Here is a 20,097-nt window from a genome sequence, read left to right as displayed (position 1 = left end):
TCACCGTCACCGTATATCATGCAACAAGCTTTGCTAAAAATATGGTTATCTCCCACTTTTTTGGGCTATAATGAGAGAAAGGTTGAGATGGCTAGGACATGTTTCGTGCAGGAAGGATGACAGAATGCCAAAGGTCTTCAGATTTGGCCATTCATCTAAGGCCAACTGAAAAACAGGTCATCTCTTAATGCGGTAGGAATGTTCCTGAATAGGGCCTAAGGAATGATTTAAAGGAAATTGGAACTTCTTGGGAGGGGTAAAGCGGGGAGATTGCATCATATTGGAGCGGAGGAGGAGCGTGCGCAATTGTGTTGGCCTCAGGTGACTTGGTGCTCCAGTGAGTTGTTATTAGCAGTAGTAGTATTGTAAATGTTAAACTTTCAAGTATAAACATAAGAAATTTTGCTGAGTGCAGTGGAGGCGGGGTTAAAAATGAAACAAAAAGAGAGGCTTCGTTGTAAAATGGTAATGATAAGAAAATTTCTTAATGCATAAGTATGTATGTGGTTTTCAAATAATCAGTAATATTAAAAATGTTTGGATTTTAATAGTACTTAGTATTTTTATTAGTGTTGTCTTTCGATCTGCAGATGTCCATTTTAATAAATAGAATTTAATGAATGTATCAAAATGAATTTTTAAATCATTTTCAGAAATAAGAATTAGAGGGTCAAACCCTGTACCGAAATTAAAAACAAACAACCAAACATATGCAAAATTTTTCTTTTTTTATATAGTAAATAAAATTAAACCAATCTAACAAAATTTGGAAAGAAAACCAAATTATGCTAAACTTAATCCCGTGGATGTAAATCAAAGGTGTACTTGTCCAGCAGTTTCATACTTTTACGAGTCCGGTAACTCCATAGACATCGATTAATCTTGCCTGGTTCCCATCCCTTTCTCTTTTCTTTTTTAACTATTTTTGCCGATAGGTGTTGCTGTTTTTGAATTTTTTTTTTATATAAGATGTAAGTTTGGAAGTTTTGATTGTGATAATCCTTTTCAAATTAAACTTTATGCTAAACATCTGAAAATATAAAAAAAATGATCCTTGTGTTGAAACATACATAAGTCCAAAATTTTAAAAGCTTTTTGAATATTTCTAAATATCACACACGCATACCTTTTTTTTATTCCTCTGAAAGGTTCACATGGGACTTCTTGCAAGAATTATTACCGAGAAATACTGCAACCTCTTCAATGAGTTTAAATAGGCAGTTTGGTATATCTGAATATGTTTGAATATATTAGTCTTGATCTAGAGTTCTAATTGCTCCTGACCCTGATTGTATTTTTCATTGTGATTGACATTCCTTTCTCCACAATTATCAAGGTTAGCTGTGTTCTGAAAATGAGAATGATGATAGCAATTATGAGTTATTTTGGTATCAATAGAAAAAACAACCAAAATCTCCTTTGCTTAAATATAGGCAGACCGAAAAAAGGCATCGTTATACCATACTTGCTAATAACTAGGTCCTTACCGTACTAATAACTAACTTTACACGCTCATGCTAAGAAACCTAAAAGTAACCTTTAAGAACATTAGTACTTTTTTCAGCAATCAAAGTGTTTTTTTTTTTTTTTTTTTTTTTTTTCACTCTTCCTCTTCCTGGAAAAATGTACACCCTCTTTTTGCAGTTCAAGACTTTAAAACCTTGCTATAAAATTTAATCTTGTCCTATACTCATGTCGAAACCTTAAACACGAAGCATGATATTAATGTTTAAGATGATAATTTCATTGTCTCAGAAAATAAAGCTGTTGTGCCATACTTTGAAGCTGTTTCGGGAATTCTAATAACTAATGCTCTGCGCTCTTTGTCATGCTAAGAACTAAGTGTTCTTTACCCCACTAAGAAACAAGAAGTATTATTTGAAAACAATAGTGTTACTTTCTACAAATAATTGTTTTTTCATTCAAACTAATATTTTATTCTTTTTTATTCAAACTCTTCCCCTCCCTGGAAAAATTTCATCGCACTTGTCACTCCGCTCAAGAAATAAACTTTTTTTTTCTCTAATTGCTAAAATTTATATATATATATATATATATATATATATATATATATATATATATATATATATATATATATATATATATATATATATATATATATATATATATATATATATATATATATATATATATATATACATATATACATAGCTAAATAGTTTTAAAATTTTGTATCAATTGAAGTGCTATAATTAGTTTAAAATATTTGAGTGAAAGACAGTGAAAATGAAATCTGATTGTTTGAATTGGCCAAGTGGAAACGTACGTAACCGTACATGCCAAAAAAATTAGGAATCTAGTTTATAATAAAAGAGAGCTCTATTTGCAGTCGTGCAGTTTTTCGTAGTAGCAGGTGCCAAGTAAAAAAAAAAGATCATATGTCCCCAAACAGCTTAAAAAGGTGTAGCTGTCTCTTGGGGGGTTGGGAAACAGACTGCTAATGTTTGTAGTTGTGGCCGAAAAACTGTCAAATTTAATTTATTAGTTTTGCATATTCGTTTTCACAAGTCCACGTGGCAACGTCGACAAAAACGTAGTAGTGTCCTAAAAACTTCATAATTTTGAAACTACTAAAGAAAAAAAAATCTCGGAAGACCTCGTTTTTTGGCATGAATAGATGTAAGATGGCTCCAAGGGACAAACAAAAGTTTATTTCGGTGTCGTTGGTACTTTAAAAATAAAGCCTGAAATTAATATTTATAATTAAATGAAATGGTTTTTTGAGAAAATTAAGCTATTTTATCCTTATATGTAAGTTATTCTTAGCCAAAAGTAAAGTCTTTTTGAAAACACTTATAACCAATGCTCCACACTCCTTGTTATGCTAAAAACTAAGGGCAGACTAGACGGTAAAACATCATTTTTTTCTCTCAGTTTTATGAATTTTAGAATTCCTGATAAAAACTTACACATGTTCATTTGTATTTTGGAGTTACTCGTATAAGGCTCTTTGCTATGTTTATGCTTAGTTTTTAATATCGTTTTAATTTTTGTATTTTAGAAGGTAGAAAATTTGCGAGTATTCCATCATCTTCGGGGAGAACTTTTAGAGAAGTGCAAGCAGCTATCCGCTGGTGGTAAAGTTGACAGCATTAATGCACTAAAAGGTGTTTCACTTCTACGGCTATATTGTGCCTTCAAATGCATTGCAGGCATGAAACAGTAAGTTGATTTACCCCTAAATCCAATTTAAATGTAAAAAAAAAAATTGTCTTTATGTTTGGATCAGTTATATTTTACTTACTGTAGACTTTGATGCTAAAAGACTTACTCTGTCCCCACTCTTCGAATTTAGGCAAAATAGTACATTACAAAATTCGAAATAGATGACCCATAAAATAGGTGACGCATTTTCTTAAAGTATGTTTCTGAACTGACATTTAACTTGGATTTTATTTCTAATTTTTACATAATATATTTTGTTGTAATTTGGTCTACATGGTTATTATTGTAGACTATAGTAATTTCCCCCTCTTCCTAAGCTAAATCTAGAAATCTCTTTGTCGTCTCCCCCCGCTCGCTTTCTTCTCTGCGGCTAGTGGCTTGGGCGTTAGAAAAGTTGACTTATAAGGATGTCGATATTACCTCACATGAGGGAAAAGTTTCTGAGCTACCAACCTTGGCTTGTAAAGCAAGTGGAGAGATGCAATAAAAAGGACATGGGCTGGAGAGCTAAGTGATAACTTATTATGATTAAACGGTATAAGCGACATTATGAGACAGAAGTTTGAAAGCTGAACTTCCTCGTAAAGTGAGTGTGCTAAAATCGAAGTTGGAATGGAAGATCGGCCTACTGTAAAGAGTAAATGTAGGTACCAAAAACGACGCGAAGCTGAAAAAACAGTGGCACTGTGACGTCTCAATTGGAAATATATGTGTGAACAGTCAACCGTCGTAGTGAACGGAGGGAGGCTACAAAAAACCTGTGAAGTGGTCTTTTTGCTAGGAAAAAAGCCAGCACAGCCGGCTATTTTCCCTATTATCAAACAGTTATTGACAATAAACTGCAATTAAAAAGAACTAGTACTAATAGTAACCAAAACTCTGAAAGGATGAAACTTTCTCCCAAGGGGACCGTATTGAAAAAGTGGTGTTAGAATTTTGGGAGAAGGTTCATTCAAACAGAAATTGAAAGTTCTAGTGCTCTTTTTTAAAAAAAAACAACAGAAATTTTGCCGCAGGAAAGTGGCGTTTTCTACCAAGTTGCGGCACAGTTCAACAATTTCTTTTCTAAACCCTCCCCCTTCCCCATAAATATTTGAATGGGTGCACTTTTTAGGGGGTGATAATCATTTCGAAGCATTGAAGTATTTCTACACGGATTTTATACCAAGCAAAAAAAAACGAAAAAAAAACGTGGTTCAAGAATTCGTTGGTGTAAAGTTCGTTACATTTAAGAGAGAATTGGATGAAACAGTTAGTAGTAACAAAATGTAAGTTAAGAGTGACCCTTGTCAAGATGAAGATTACACAATGAAATTCAGCATATAAGTTAACCATAAAGCCAATAACCGGATTGGGGGTATGGGGTTTCATTTTTCTTTCCACTGGAGAATGGTCATGCATGTGTCTTTGTTTTATTGTTCTTTTTTCGGAGCTAATTCAATGTTAGTAGATTACTGAAAAAGGTTTCATTCAGCAGAAAGTTCAAAGATCCAGTGCGCTTTTTTAAGTGATAAAAGAGATCATCCCAGAGCAAAGTGGTGATTCCTAGGATTTTGTTCGATAAAACAGCTGTAAGAACTGTAAAACACATGTTATCAAACAATAATTCCGATAATTTTTGAAAGACTACTTGTATTGCCTTCCTGTTTTAGAATACTGGCGGGTGGTGCACCATTCATCCCTAAACATACGTGCAGTCCATAAAAATGAACGGTTCTTTACCAGCCGTTTTGCAATAATGCTAACGGCTATAGAATATCGCATATTCTCACGCCATCTATCAGGGCGTTGTCCACCTGATTATTTTGTGGGAAATTGAGGTGGCCCTAAAAAAGTGTTCTGGGTCCACATTTTCGAACTTTTTATGAGATGCGCTTTTGATGAATAGAATTAATTTTCAGTTTATTTTGAAAATAACCTCTGATCTTCATTTATTAAGATAAATGTATATAGATGTAAGCAGGATCAAGCGTGGAGAATTGGGAGGATGGGTTAAAGAAGCGTTAGTCCGCCTCGTATCTAGGATAACCCTGGGTAGGGTTATCCTAATTTACCAATGGTCGTTTCAAATAAATTGGTTTTATATTTAGTGGTTATTCTATTATCTTAAACAGAAATTGGATAACTCTTTACTCAGTCCGTTTTTACTATTTGACTCTTTTGATTTTTAATGGAGTCAGACCTATTCATAGCAACTCCGAATGGATGGTTCTGTATTTTTCTACATACAGTATTCATGGAGCATTGTGCTTATAAAATGAAACGGAGCAGTCTGAGCCTGTGTTGATGCAGTAACTAGGACTCATTTTACCCTTTTAGTCTAACAAAAGGGGTACACATCACGGAAGTTTTTTTGTATGCACGGAATTGTACCAAATTTTCTGTCCTGAAAGACAAAGTGTTATGATTAGGTTTTCATCCTGTGCCACCTTTCCTATTAGCATAGTAAGTTGCGTACGGGGAGGGGGCGGAGGGTAGTCTCCTGCCATAAAATTGATTCCTGTGTATATGTCTGACTAGAATTAGCAGAATATCCGAAAAATTATATAGACATCATGGAAACAGCTAAAAAAGAAAGTTTGGCCAGTTAAAAAGATCACAAAGCTTATTTAGAATCTTTCACTTTGGTTTTGCTCTCATCTTGGAATTCCAAGTTTGTTTTTGTCATTTTTCAGGAGGTAGATTTTTTTGCCTTCTTGTTTATTAAATACATTTATATAATTGTGGTAAAATACCTGAGAAAGACGTACTTAATGACCCCCCCCCCAAAAAAAAATTATGATGCATTAGTATAATGTCATTAATTCATTAAAATTGGCTCTATTCTCTTAGATTTTCCGAAAAAGAATGTGCTGTTATACCATCTTTGATAGCTAGCAGACCTCCTCCAACTCCTGCCGGCGTGACATTTTCAACCGTTGGTCTTTCAACACTATTAGCCTGTCCCTCACTGGTGACATCAGATTGGGAAGTACAGATAATTCAACACGCAAGATGGCTTTTAAGAGAAGTCAAATATTTTGGTGAAAAATCTGTTATCGAAGTTCTAATTCTTCTTGCCATATATTTCCATGCAAATCAAGTAAGGGTTTTTTTTTCTTTTTTGCCTTCCCTCCTTTTTCCCATTCTTTTTCTTTTTTTTTGCCCCCTTAATGTTAATAAAGAAAAGCAAGGATAACAAAACAACACCAAGAAATCAGCAAGGTTTGTACGGTTTTATCCAAGTAAAAGAAATGCACTGATATTGAAAATAATGCATAATAAACGCAAGTTGCTTCGGGGTCATTATTGAAACATGAAAAGTTTGACAGAATAAATATGACAGAAAAATAAAATATATGTCAGAATAAGTCGAAATACAACCGGAGAAAATAATTGCAAAATATGCTTAATTGATATCTTACCTAACTTTTATTATAACTTATAGAATAGAATGTAGAACATAATTTATTTATTACGTCATCAAACAAAAAACCACAATAACTAGTAGTTCCATGTAAGGCTACGAAGCCTGTCACTCAGGAGAAGAAAATATAAGCAACGATATAAACCTTGTAAAAATATATATAAAACAAATAAAATCATATAATATATAAAACAAGTGGGTATTATTATACATGTAAAAACATAAATATAATAATATTAATATAAACATGACAATATATAATAATATAGGATATGATGAAGATCCCTGAGAACCAATGCTGGTGCACAGTGCGTTAAATCAACGTTTCAGTTGCTTGATGTGTTTTTGAGGGATAAGTAGCAAGCCTGTCGCCCAACCCTGCTGTAGGAGGAATTGATCCCTGGGCCCCATTTTGCCAAGCTGAGCATTCAATCCAATGTGCTACCACAGGGATATAATGATATAAATGATTATATAGAGATAATTAAATTTTTTTAAACGCTGGAAAACAACTTACAGATTATCTCAACTGTTGAAAAAGTGATAACGTGTGTCGTAAGTATATTCACTTACTCGTATGTTGCAAAGATGAAGAAGACAAGAACCAAAATGTTGAATTATCCTGGAAAAAGGACTATGTGTATTTTATTCTAATATGTATATGTTTTCCTTCTAATGCTTTGTGCGGCTCGTGTATCTTCTTTCTTTTTTTAAACATCTTCTGCTGTTTGATAATATTTGACGTCAAATATGGAACCAGAAAACAATCCATAGTATGCCTTTCGGCCTACCACACTTTAAGACCTAGATTATTATTATATTTTCACTTAAATATTTGAAATAACATTAGCGGCCTGATCAACAATGATGCTATGTCGCTAGTCCTGGTAACTTCCTCATTTTATTTTGTTTTTAGCTTTGACATATTTGTTGTAATTTCACTTGAATGACTCAAGCAAGGTGTTTTACGGAATTACCTCCACTGGAAGGCTATTCCAGGTGACGACGGATCGTCTTCCGAAGCTAAATTTTAGGATTCTTGACGTGGTGTACCTTGTTCAAGGTAGTCATGCCGGGTTGTTTTTCGATGAATTACCCTTAAAGGCTTTGCTCTTTCAGGAACAAGCTTTAATATCTCCTGATTTAGGAGAATGCATTTATTTAAAAAAAAAATTATATAGCTGCCACGTCGAATGGATCTTGGATTGATTGCAGAGATTTGGGATCAGGGTTTCCAGAAGCTACTACGCGAGCTGCTCGATTTTGAGCACATTGGAGAGAAGTGATATGGGTGTTTGCAGCACTGGCAACAGTAGGACATGCGTATTAAATGACCGGTCGGACGCACGACTTGAAAAGAGGCCACATGAACTCATCAGGGAGGATTCTTTTGCATCTTAGGATAACTCCTAGCTTCCTGGTGTACGAGGATCTGAATCTGCTGAGATGTTGAGCGCGTATGAGATCTGAAGAAAAATGGACTCAAAGAAGGTGTAGTACGTCTAATCTTTTTATTGATTAAATGCACCCTTGCATTTAGATAAACCTCTCCTTTGAAGATAAAATTAAGATGAGCCTACTCATTTTGCGATTCCGAAAAGAGAAGCTCCTTTGTTTTTGATACGTTGAAAAGAACTTATTGTTTCCAAAACAGTGTTCTGGGTAAGTTAAAAAAAAAAGCATAACGCTGAAATTTATCTAATCTCGTGAGCTTTTTGTATTTTTTTCTTTTGACAGCGGTTTAATATTTACCATCTTTTTTAAAAATTTAGCAATAACATTGTTATATTCCTAACTTCGTTGACTATTATTTTGAAATGTAGTTTTATGGATTGCATTTGAGGGGGACTTGCTGGAGTTTAATGTGTTACTGGCTCAATCTAATTTATTCATAGTTTTTCTTGTCAGGTTATGGTTCTTTTATAAGTTCTATTTATTAATCTTGTCACTCTTGTTTTTTCAGCTTTCTGCAATTACCGACTTTGTGAGCAATGCTCTAGGAATGAAAATCACAACTAGAACTAGTACTTTGGCTAGAATAAGGACGCTATTCACTCAAGATATTCTCCCAGAACAGGTAAGCTTATTCTAGAATGACCAGGGCTAAGAATGGTCTGAAGTTTAAGCATAATACCTTTAATCAATACTGAGTGTTACATAATTCACAGTCGATGGTTACCTTTTTGATTAGTTTTGCGGCAGTAATCTTAACAAATGTTTGGTCTTCTGTTTTTTCTCAAATTAAAGTGATATATTTTGACTGTCTTAAATTTTTACTTGGGTCCCCTTTATGCACTTTTAATACATCCTTGAAATATATGTGTTGAATCAAAGATCCGCTGGAGGTGGCAAAGAATAAATATGATCTCCTAGTAAGATAAGCTAAAAGTTTTTGATGACAGAAATCTGTTTTTTAAAATGTATTTCAAATTAATTACTTTTCTGTTAGGCTATTCATTTGCGAAATAATTTTGTCGCATTTTTTGTTTTGAGCTTGTTATTTTATGTTGATATGATTAGAATTGGTTTTTGTATGCATTAATTAAAAAACCCCATTAAAACCATTAAAAACTCCATTAAAACAAAAATGAACAAAAATAGAATCAAATAATGTACCAACAGTGTTGTACCAAAACACTGTTTTGGAAACAATAAGTTCTTTTCAACGTATCAAAAACAAAGGAGCTTCTCTTTTCGGAATCGCAAAATGAGTAGGCTCATCTTAATTTTATCTTCAAAGGAGAGGTTTATCTAAATGCAAGGGTGCATTTAATCAATAAAAAGATTAGACGCACTACACCTTCTTTGAGTCCATTTTTCTTCAGATCTCATACGCGCTCAACATCTCAGCAGATTCAGATCCTCGTACACCAGGAAGCTAGGAGTTATCCATAAAGTTAGTTTTCCTGTATTATAGTGTCTTGATAAATATCAAAGATTGTGTCCACCATTTGAAGTTTTATCAAAAGAAAGACAAATAAATGACCGAATAAAGATAAAAAAAAAGATCTTCAGGTTGATTCGCTGTAAATCACTTTCAAAATGATTTTTGATCCTTCGAAAAATGAAAGCAAAATTGCCAGAATCATTCTTTTGAGCTATGTCATGGCAATGACTAGTGTCAGAAAGTAGTTTTGTATGTTATTTCAGATGAACACTGTTAGATGCAGGGCGTTAGACGCCGGCGCCGCGCCGATGAGGGAAGCCCGGTGGTGGCGGGGCAAAAAACAGCACGCAGCGTCGCGCCACCGCTAAGACACCGGTGGCCGGTCGCTGGTAAAATGTCGGCCGCGCGCCGCCTGCACGATCAATGTTGACCGCAAACATTAATGTTTTCATCAGTCTTTCTCAAATCACAGCTTAAATTTACAACAGATTCGAGCCTATTCATGAGTTCAAAAATTCACAATTCGCTGGCTGGAAACTGGTCTTCTTCGTTATTCATCAAGAGAAGTAGAAATCTGGTAGAAACGAAATGGCTGTGGCGTTTCAGAACCTTTGCATAATACGTGTAGTTGAAGTATCTATTAGCTATGTATTCTTAACATAAATAATTATCAAAATTCGTAGTTTTTTTCATCGAGCATTACTGCATATAAAACTTCAAATACCGTATCACAAAATTCGTCAGTTATCTGGGTAAAAACTTTGAATATAACTTTTAAATTAGAAGATTAATTTTTTCACAATGCGCATTGCCTACATCTGTTTTGTCACCTTTAGCACATTTTCATTTGGTGAACTTGATATTGATTTTATATTTTTTTTTTTTGCTCTTTTGGAGTCCTAAGAAGCATTCTTTCATTTAAAGCTGGTTTTTAATAACAATTTTAAGAAAATGCATTTTAAAGTTTTTTTTTGGCTAATTTATAGAATGTATGTAATATAAGCTAAGGCTGAACTGATGCTTTTTTATCGCTTTTGGCTGCTCTTTTGGATATTATTCATTTTTTCTTTTGGGGATTCATTCCAAATTATAAACTCATAAATACCTAATATCAGTCAAATTATAAACTGTATCTAAAAGGAGTATATTTATCAAACTGAAAAATACAATACGAACACTTCACCTGACAATATTTCAATGACAGTGAAACAAAAACACTTAAGTGTTTATTCGCTATGAAGAAAAGTGAAATGTTAGCTATTTTCTTAGGTAAAAAATGAAGTTCTCGTCCATTTTTAGTGCAATTAAATGAAACAATATACAGACTGAAGTAGCTCCAGGAAGATGTTGAAATTTTCATCCTAGTTCGTCACTTATAATCCAAGCAAAATGTTAGGACACTTAGTATCAGTTATTGAGTTTAAGCTTTGATTTCCAAATGCTCACAAGAATTACCAAATTTAAGAAAGTCGCAACAATAAGTCACCTGTGGGCAAAATACTTAGACACCTCTTTGATCCTCACCCAGGCTCAAAGCTTCTGCTATGGTCATTTCCATGGAAATCTCCAAAGAGTTTCTTTTTAAAATAGCTTTCAAGCATAGTTAAGGGTATTTAGACTTTTTTGCTTTTCTTCAAAGCTTTGAAAAAAGTGTTATAATATTCAAAATGTTAAATTTTTTCATATTTTTTGTAATCATTTGTGGTGAGATCGAATTTTCTAAACCACTGTAGATACGTAAGAACATTGCAACATCTGGTACCCTGAGGTCACATGACTGTCAAAGACTCCTCTTTGAACCTCCCAAATTGAAAAGTTTGATTATGATCTGGCCTCTTAATGTAACTTGGGTACTGGACCAAGGGCACCATTGTTACTCGAGTCCAACGTTAGGTGGGGATGTCGATATCGATTTCGTCACACCGATTCGTTTTAGCGTGAATCTACCTGGTACATATGAATGAATGTTTTCAAAGTAAACCCGTTTCATCAATAAGAAAAAAGAAACCGGATTGCACGCATATGTCTCTTTCTGTTTGGACAATAAAAATATACAAGTGCTTCATCAAGTACAACTCACGAAACTATTTTCAATTTTTGTCAACTTTTAAGAGTTTCAGTATTCCTGCTTTCAATAAAAAAAAAAAAAATCAATGCAATATCAATTAAATATAAAGACTCCCAATGCCCCCCTCTGGATACTATTTTGATTGGCTGCCGTCTCTGCTTTAAATAAAAAAATAATTAACTTATTGGCACCTCTGCTTTAAAAAAAATCGCGTTATTATCATTTAAATTTGATATCTCAACACCCCCCCCCCCCTCTGGATACCACATTGATAGGATGCCGTCTCTGCTTTAAATTAAAAAAAATGAACTTTTTGGGATCCCTGCTTTCAATAAATAAAATTTCGAGCTATTATCATTTAAATATAATACCCCCCCCCCCTCCGGATACCACCTTGATAAGATACCGTCTCAGCTTTCATTAGAAAAATAATTTACTGAATAATTAACAAGGTCACTATATGGTTCAAATAAACACGAAAAATAACGTTAAACAGCTTAGTGTTGCTTTAAAAAAAAATTGAGGGTATGAGTAAATGGGACAAAGACAACAACAAAAATGTCAAAATTATTCAGATATACCTCAAATTATTGGAAAACTGAGTGATAGATTCGCCATGGCATTCCATAAGATCCAAAGAATCGAATTAAAAGGGAGGACACACAAAAGCCAAATAAGGCCAGTAGCCTATGAGAAATCGCCAAATACCCAAGACAATGAACAAGTCCTAATGGGGGCCCTGGTTCTATCAAAATACTTCAATGGTTTCCCAGGGAATTTGATATCATTTTCTTCTGTCTCCACTTTAAATGAAAAAAATAATTATCTTTTTAAAAATAATTATCCCTGCTTTCAATAAAAAAAATGAGGTATTATCATTTAAAAATGATAGCCCCCTATCCCCCTCCCCTATAGGCAATAATTTACAATTTATTTCTGAATCATATTTTTGGGGTAACTTCCGGTTCAATCATTGATTCCCCAACCATGTACATAGCTTAGTCTATAGCTATAGCTCAACCGTAGGCTGTTTTTTTTTTTGGTGGGGGGGGGGGGTAAAAATGTTCCAGAAAGAAGATTGTATTTTCTATCAGGTGTTCAATAATTGAGGATTAAACATTAAAAAAATCTTATCTAAAAACAGCAAAAAAAAAATCTGCAATCTTACAATTCAACTGTAGAAACAATCTGTCGGCTGTCAATTTCAAAATCCAACAAAAGGCTGAAGCTGTATAGTAGTGAATGCGTTCTATAATTCTATTCAACTTGAAAATAAAATTCTTGAATACGAATGATGTAAGAAATAGCGATTGGGAAACTGCATTCGAAATGATTTAAACTCATTTCATAAAGACGATACTTTTTTTTGTCAGCATATGAAGAACTGTGTATATTGCAATATTTGAAATAGCATATTGCATCTGTCTGGTTTTATGCAAAGTAACAAAAGAGAGGAAAATTAATGAACAAGAGAGCAGTGAAGAATTATGGTATACAAAGTAATATTTGGCAGGGAAAGTCACTGATGATAAATCGCTAGGGGTGGCACCGTGATTGCATGGATTTGAAGGATTCGAGGAACCAAATTTTTTTCAAGGTGGCACATATATTTTTAGAAACAAACCCAAAAATTCGGGGATAGTTCAAACCCTGCCTGATTTCTAATCAGAGAGAATGAAATACAAATCCACACAAGAAAGACAAATTCGGACTTTGTGGTTGACACAATAAAAATTGCCGCAAAATTAATTTAGTCAACCGAACGCCGCCATCTCTGCCGGTGGCGGCATGCCTGCGGCTCGCCGGCGGCGTTACGACACTTTGGCGGCGTTCGACCGGGTTTCTCGTCGGCGGCGTTCGGTCGATCCGCCGGCGCGGCGCCGGGGTCTACATGGCATTGGTGCCAGAATTTTAGTCAATAGCTTTGTGATTTAATATGTTTATAAGTAAAGCTATAATCCATATCGGCCAACTTAAATTCATTGACTGTTTTAATTAGCAAATGTTCGCGCATAATTTTAGATTAGAATAAATTGTTCTTAGTTTTGAAATTATCCGATTCATTTCTAGGCTATGTTAAAATATAAACATTGAAGACAATAATAGGTGCAAAAATAATAGAATTGTATTTAATTAAAAATTACCCTGATTCCAGGCAGGGCCAACGATTTCCTGAGGAAGATTGAATCTGACTAATTTTGTAAATTAATTTTTTTTTTAATATTGCCTTGTTGCTAGGTGAAGTCAGTTAATGTGCTTTTATGTTTGTATGCAATATGTTTATAACAAAAATTTTCAAAAAGACTGTTAAAGAACTAGCCTACTTTAAACGATTATTGAAATTTTTACATTAGTATTTAATATGTTTATACCAACAAGTTTTTGAAATAGATTGTTAAAGAACCAGCCTACTTCAAACATGGTTTAATATGTGTGAACATACGAAAAGTGTATGAATTGTGCATTTCAGATACTTATATTTATAGTTGTACTTGGTATAGTTATAAATATTATTTTATCCCTTCCTCTTCCTAATAAGGACATTTTACTTTAATGCACGACTTTAACGTTTTACACCATTTGAGGGTAGGATTAATAGTTATTTTTTCCCTATAAGTATCCTGTAGCTCAAAGATTTCCAATTGACTTGTTCTCGCCAAACAAGAGGCAAAGGAGCTGACTTGAATGTTGGGTAATGGACATATTTTCTATATCTTCTATTATTGTGACACCTTAATAACTCGACTTTTATGCTAGCAATTGATAAACATAGAATAAGCTTATTGAAATTAATTAAGTATTATTTTGCCTTTTTTGTTGTAGGTGATTACATCCCATGCCACCAAGATCCCGGTAACAGCTGATTTGAACGCGACTTTGACAAGTCATTTGCCTGTGAATTGCATTTACCAACTGCTCAAGAGTCGCTCTTTTACCAAACACCGTGTGTCCATTCAACCCTGGATTTACAAGCAAGAGCTTTTTCTTTATTTTTCTTCTTTATTTTCTTCTTTTTCTTCTTTCATTCACCGTTATTTTCTATCATTTCTTGTTCTCTTTTTATAAGTACTAAGAAACAATTAATTAAGCCACTTCTATCCTAGGTAGGGTAAAATCATCTTTTCATATCTTGATCTTCTATTCCCCCATGTGCTATTACTGTTTACGTCCAAAGAACTTTGCTAATATAAATTCATCGATGAATCAAGTGCAGTTAATTCGTAAATTAATGTACTGCACTAACATAGTTATAAAACAATTAAAATACACAGAGTAAACATCACAGAAGCTAGCTTGTAAGGGGTGAATCAGATAGAACTAAATTACCGAGGGAGTGAGAAAGGAATAAGATATATTAGAGAATGCAAGAAAAGAGTGGGAAATTGATAAAAGGAGAAAAGGCTTACCAACCCATATATATATATATATATATATATATATATATATATATATATATATATATATATATATATATATATATATATATATAAATATATATATATATATATATATATATATATATATATATATATATATATATATATATATATATATATATATATTTATTATATATATATATATATATTTATTTATGTATATATTTAATCGAATGTATGTTTTTCTCTTATGTTGTATCCTGTATGCATTACTAAACTGTTCATCCGATCGCCAATAAATTTAAGAAGTCGTTGAATACACTATTGCGAAGGTTTTAGGTATAAATCTCCCCCCGCCCCAAGGCCCTCTTAATACATTTCACGCTGACTGAAATTAGAAACCCCTTAACACGAATAATTGGCAGTTCTTTTCAGTCAAATTATTCACATTTCTTAGATATGCAGTTTATGGGTTAGTTCGTTATGAACTCTGTTACCTAGTACACTTCTGGAATTATAAAAAAAAATTCAAGAAATTCTCTGACTTCGGTATTCAACAAAACTTTTCAAATTTAAAAATGTGATGTATCACTTTAAATGTGGCGGAAAGTTTCATTGCGAAAGGGGGAATGAAAGGAAAAATATCAAAGCTGGTTGAGAGAAAAGAAGTTCTAGTGGTAAGCGTACTTTTCGTATATGTGATTGTCATGTGTTCAAAATTTTGAATTTCTTAGCACAATAGATTGTCGAAATTCTTGTGCATTATATCGGAAGTTTGAGGCAACCCTTTTTGATTTACTATTCTGTTTTTCAGTTGTAAGATTGTCATTTGTTGACAATATTTGATTCATTGGGTTTGAATTATTATGTGAATTCACCAATTGTAAAATAGTCGTATATAGCCAATAAAGGAATGAGGAATTCAGGCAGGGGTGTATTTACTTGTTTTTGATATTGGTAGTAGTGGGACGAAGTGATATATCTTCTATTGACACGATTGATTAAGGGAAAAAAAAGAATTTGGGAAGAGACTGATAGGGTATGTGAAGTCAGAGGAGGGATCAGCTGCCTGTTCAACGTATTAGTTTTTTGAGAATTTTGAATGCATTTTTTTTTAACGGTAACGTAGGTTAATAGGTCTCAAGTCAGACTTTTTGAGAAAATAAATTATTCAGTTTTATTTTCAATAAGGATAATTCGCAATTATTCGAATAATTCTTCTATTGTTTTTAACTCTATCTACCGACAATTATTGTATATCTCAGTGTTGTTATAAATTTTCTGGTTTCAATAATAAAAAAAAAATAGATGTCACTTTCTGTTCATTTTTTGTTGATGTGTACATTAGTTCTGTCAACCTAAATGAGCTTTCACGTGCAAAACAATGTGCTCGATTTTTATTTAACTATTATTCCTTTGTTGTAGGCAAATTCTGAGTTGTCATTTGCCATTGCATCCAACTGTACCAGCTTTAATTGAACAATACATATCTTCAATGTTAACATTGGTGAACAAGCCTGGAGTGCCTCCACTAGAAGTTGTAAACGAGCCGTTGGATGAGAAAGAAATATCAGCTGTTTTAACTTCAGATAGAAGTTCTATTGCCCGAAAGGATGATATTACTCCACAGCTGCTTTTGCTTTATTATTTGCTATATTATGAGGATTTGCGTCTTCAGAATGTGAAGGCCCATTTACAATTGGGTCTTAAAGTGAAGGCCTATAGTCGAGCTTTTGTTTTGGATTTACCTATCAAATATTTAGTTTTGGTAGCGGAGAAGAATCAACATCTTTACTCTGGTAATTGAATATATACGGTATATATATATATATATATATATATATATATATATATATATATATATATATATATATATATATATATATATATATATATATATATATATATATATATATATATATATATATATATATATAGAAGGCCGTATCCAGGAAATCATTTCGGGGGGGGGGGGGGGTTCTCCTCGGGTCGGACCTAATCCATGTCTAACGGTAAAGAAGACAATAGATAGGAACATAAAATACTGTATTTTGAAGTTAAAAAACTTAATAGTTACAAAATGAATTCACTGAGCAAAATCAATTCGACATGTTTTTTTAGTTGCCAACATGTCAGTAACTGTATCAATGTCAATAGCAACATCCCTGTATACTGACAGTAACGCCTGACCTGTCGAACGTTCTTCACCGGTTGCATTTCGTAGACATGTCTTAAGCCGTCGCAAGGTAGAGAAGGTCCTTTCCTGTGTAGCAGTTGAAACAATTGTAAGAAGGCGGCTGATGTTATGAAAGAAATCACCATTGCAAGGATCAAGTGGAGCCAAAGCCGAGACTGGTTTTTCTTTGTTGTTAACGTTCTGCCACTTCGCTTTCCATAATTTTACTTCGTGGCTTAGCGCATCTGGCTCTGGTGAAATGTCGGAGTAAATATCAGTATTCTCACTGATTTCTGCGTCAGACAAGTTTCTATTGTACAAGTTCTTAGGTATGAAGCCGCTTATTGTTGTCAAAATTGTACGATGCACCGTAAATCTCTCCTTGAGTTCTGACATGAAATAGTCCATGAATAGAATACATGTGGAAGCTCTCGACGGATCTTTCGGCCAATTGATGTCAGAGGCGCTGTTTCGACGATGAACAACTTTCGGAAAAGTCAATCCTATCTTCAGTTTTCTTGCATAATCTTCTATTTTTGAACGCAATAAGTTAAACAAAGAATCTGCGTCTTCGCGAAGGCCCACAATTGTGTGCATTAAAGTGTCAACGAGGTCGTATGCAAGCGCCAAGTCACAGTCAACAGGCGGAGGAACTTCAGAAAGTGGCAACATAAAACCAAAGAGTTCTTTTGCTACGAATAAACTGGTCGTAAACTGTCCTTGCTCCTTTGAGCTTGATAACTGATGGGTCTTTGCGGAAGTCTCTGCATTCGGGTTTCCTTCTTGAAGCTCTTCCAGTGCTTCTAAAATTGGCTTATTCCTTGGAAGAATTTTCCTCGGATTTCCTTTCTTTCAAATCTGCAGCAACGTCCTTTTCAAACAGTTGGTGGCAACGATTTTATTTTTGTTTGTTCTAATGAACGCACACACATAGTTCTCAGACAGACACACACACACGCCGCTCAACAAGGTGGTTAAAAGCATCGTGCCTCTCAAACCCACCGTGTTTCACAAAGGGTAATGAGAGTAGTTTTTCTAGATTCCGGCATGCATTGTCGAATTCTGTCTTTGATTACCTGGGTACGGAAGGTGGATGAGACAAAAAAGTTGCAGATCAGAGATATTGTCCCAAAACACGTTTTCAGGACTGGAATGGAGCAAGCTGAAGCGATCGCTAGGTTGAGTGTATGTGCTCCACAGTGGATATAAATTGCTCGTGGATACTGCTGTCTAATCCAAGCTTGAGTGACTCTCAGGCGCCCACTCATAGCAGCTGCTCCGTCATATCCTTGTCCTACAAGCTTGCTCAAATCCAAACCATGGTTTTTCAAGGTTTCTAATATTGTGATGGCTAGACCTTGTCCTGTTCAATCTGATACGGGAACAAACCCAAGAAAATCTTCGTGCAAAGCTCTGTTTGAAACATACCGAGCACAAATGGACAGCTGCTCTGTGTTTCTTATGTTAGGTGTTTCATCCGCTAAAACCGAATAGCACACATTTTTGTTTACCCTTTTAACAATATCAGCTTGGATCATCTTTCCACAAACACCAATAAGCTGATTTTGCACAACTGGGGACAGGTACATCCCATTTCCCACACTTTTTTCAATATGCTTTTTCAGCTCTTCATCACCACATCGCATTCTCAGTCTGAAGAGAAAACGAAAATTTCCGTCGTTTAAAGTTTGTTCTTTTTCTTCGGAACGCTGGAAACCGTGATTTTTCGTGCCACAAAGGGCTAGCTTATATCGACAACAAAAAACAATAGTTTTTTCAACGGGTTCGAGTCTCATGCAATTTTCTTTTGCTTCAGCTTTTCGAGCATCATCTAACTTGAAGAGAATATTGTCTTGCTTCCCTTTCTGTACGGCTACAAAGCCCTCCGCAAGTACAGCACTTCCTATATGGAAATTCAATTTACTGTGACAAGCGGAAACTTCAATAGCGTCTTTCCACACTGTAATGATTTTAGGACCAGTGCTCCAAGCCTTTGGTGATTTCCTTTACCGGAGCATTCAGCTCCAAAGATTACACATTATTTGCAGAAAGCACCCTTAAATTTATCCGAGTACACAAGCCACGGAAAGCGAGCCATCCAGCTTCGCTGAAACCTTAAAATACGTTTGTTTGATGCTGGAAACGAGTAGCTCTCGTCTGGCAGCCACTGAGATTCAAGTAACTGCAACTTTGCATTAACGTCTAAATCACAGGCCCTGTTGAGAGCTTGTCCAATGTCGTTTTGTGGGATCTGAAGATGGCTTTTGCCTCGGGAAGACTCCTGCGTTGACGAGTCGTCATCCCTGGAGAAAACTTTCGAGGCTAGAACCGGTATACGGCGTTTCCGAAGCTACACCTAAGAGTCCTAAGACAACGATCCCCGGTTCACCAACAGTTTTTCAAGATTAAACGCTCAGGCGCTTAGTACAACTAACTTGACATCTCTGAAACTAACATTTTTATCACGGGTAATAAAGCAATTTTTATGCCAGACAATTAGTTTTGGCTTGGTTGAAAAATAAATTGTAGCTATATTTTATTTAAGTATTTATTTGGTATTTTCATGTGGTATTTATTTGGTATAAATAGGGGGGAGGGGGTCAGTTTTTATATATGTGTTGGGAAGCTAATTTGTTGTTTTTTACCTTTTTCACGCTTTCTTTTGCGGGCCTTTTCCCTTGAAAGTATCGAAATAAATGGTTATCCGCTTGTCGCCTCTTCATTGTTTCAGTGTTGGATACAAACTGACCTGGGATTGGATTGTACCAGCTAAAAGAAGGCTGAGCTGAAGAAAAAGATATGCTGCCTAATCCTAATAATTGACTCTATTGTTCATTCACCGGCAACTATTTGAAGCTAAGCCGGTAATTATAGTGACCTTGTGATTTGGTAAGCTTAAAATATATGAGTTTCATAAAGAGGTCAAAGTGTTGAAAAAAGCAATCTGTTGAAAAAAGCCTTGTATATATATATATACATATATATAATATATATATA

At 34.4% G+C, this 20,097-nt stretch overlaps 1 protein-coding gene across 2 annotated transcripts in view; it reads left to right on the top strand.

Annotated features, from left to right (window-relative positions):
• Positions 1 to 20,097, top strand: part of IntS2 (integrator complex subunit 2) — an 81,389-nt gene that overhangs the window by 34,719 nt on the left and 26,573 nt on the right. For both annotated transcript variants that reach the window (XM_089094638.1, XM_089094637.1), the window contains exons 7-11: positions 3,023 to 3,183; positions 6,019 to 6,268; positions 8,556 to 8,669; positions 14,371 to 14,519; positions 16,350 to 16,723. In XM_089094638.1, the coding sequence (XP_088950764.1) occupies positions 3,023 to 3,183; positions 6,019 to 6,268; positions 8,556 to 8,669; positions 14,371 to 14,519; positions 16,350 to 16,723 (1,048 nt within the window). The remainder of the gene's footprint in view (positions 1 to 3,022; positions 3,184 to 6,018; positions 6,269 to 8,555; positions 8,670 to 14,370; positions 14,520 to 16,349; positions 16,724 to 20,097) is intronic.

The sequence above is a fragment of the Artemia sp. Qi Xiang Cuo genome, chromosome 9 (genome assembly GCF_049724085.1).
Source record: "Artemia sp. Qi Xiang Cuo chromosome 9, ASM4972408v1, whole genome shotgun sequence".
In the NCBI taxonomy this organism is placed as follows: domain Eukaryota; kingdom Metazoa; phylum Arthropoda; class Branchiopoda; order Anostraca; family Artemiidae; genus Artemia; species Artemia sp. Qi Xiang Cuo.
This window is presented reverse-complemented; position numbering and strand designations above follow the sequence as displayed.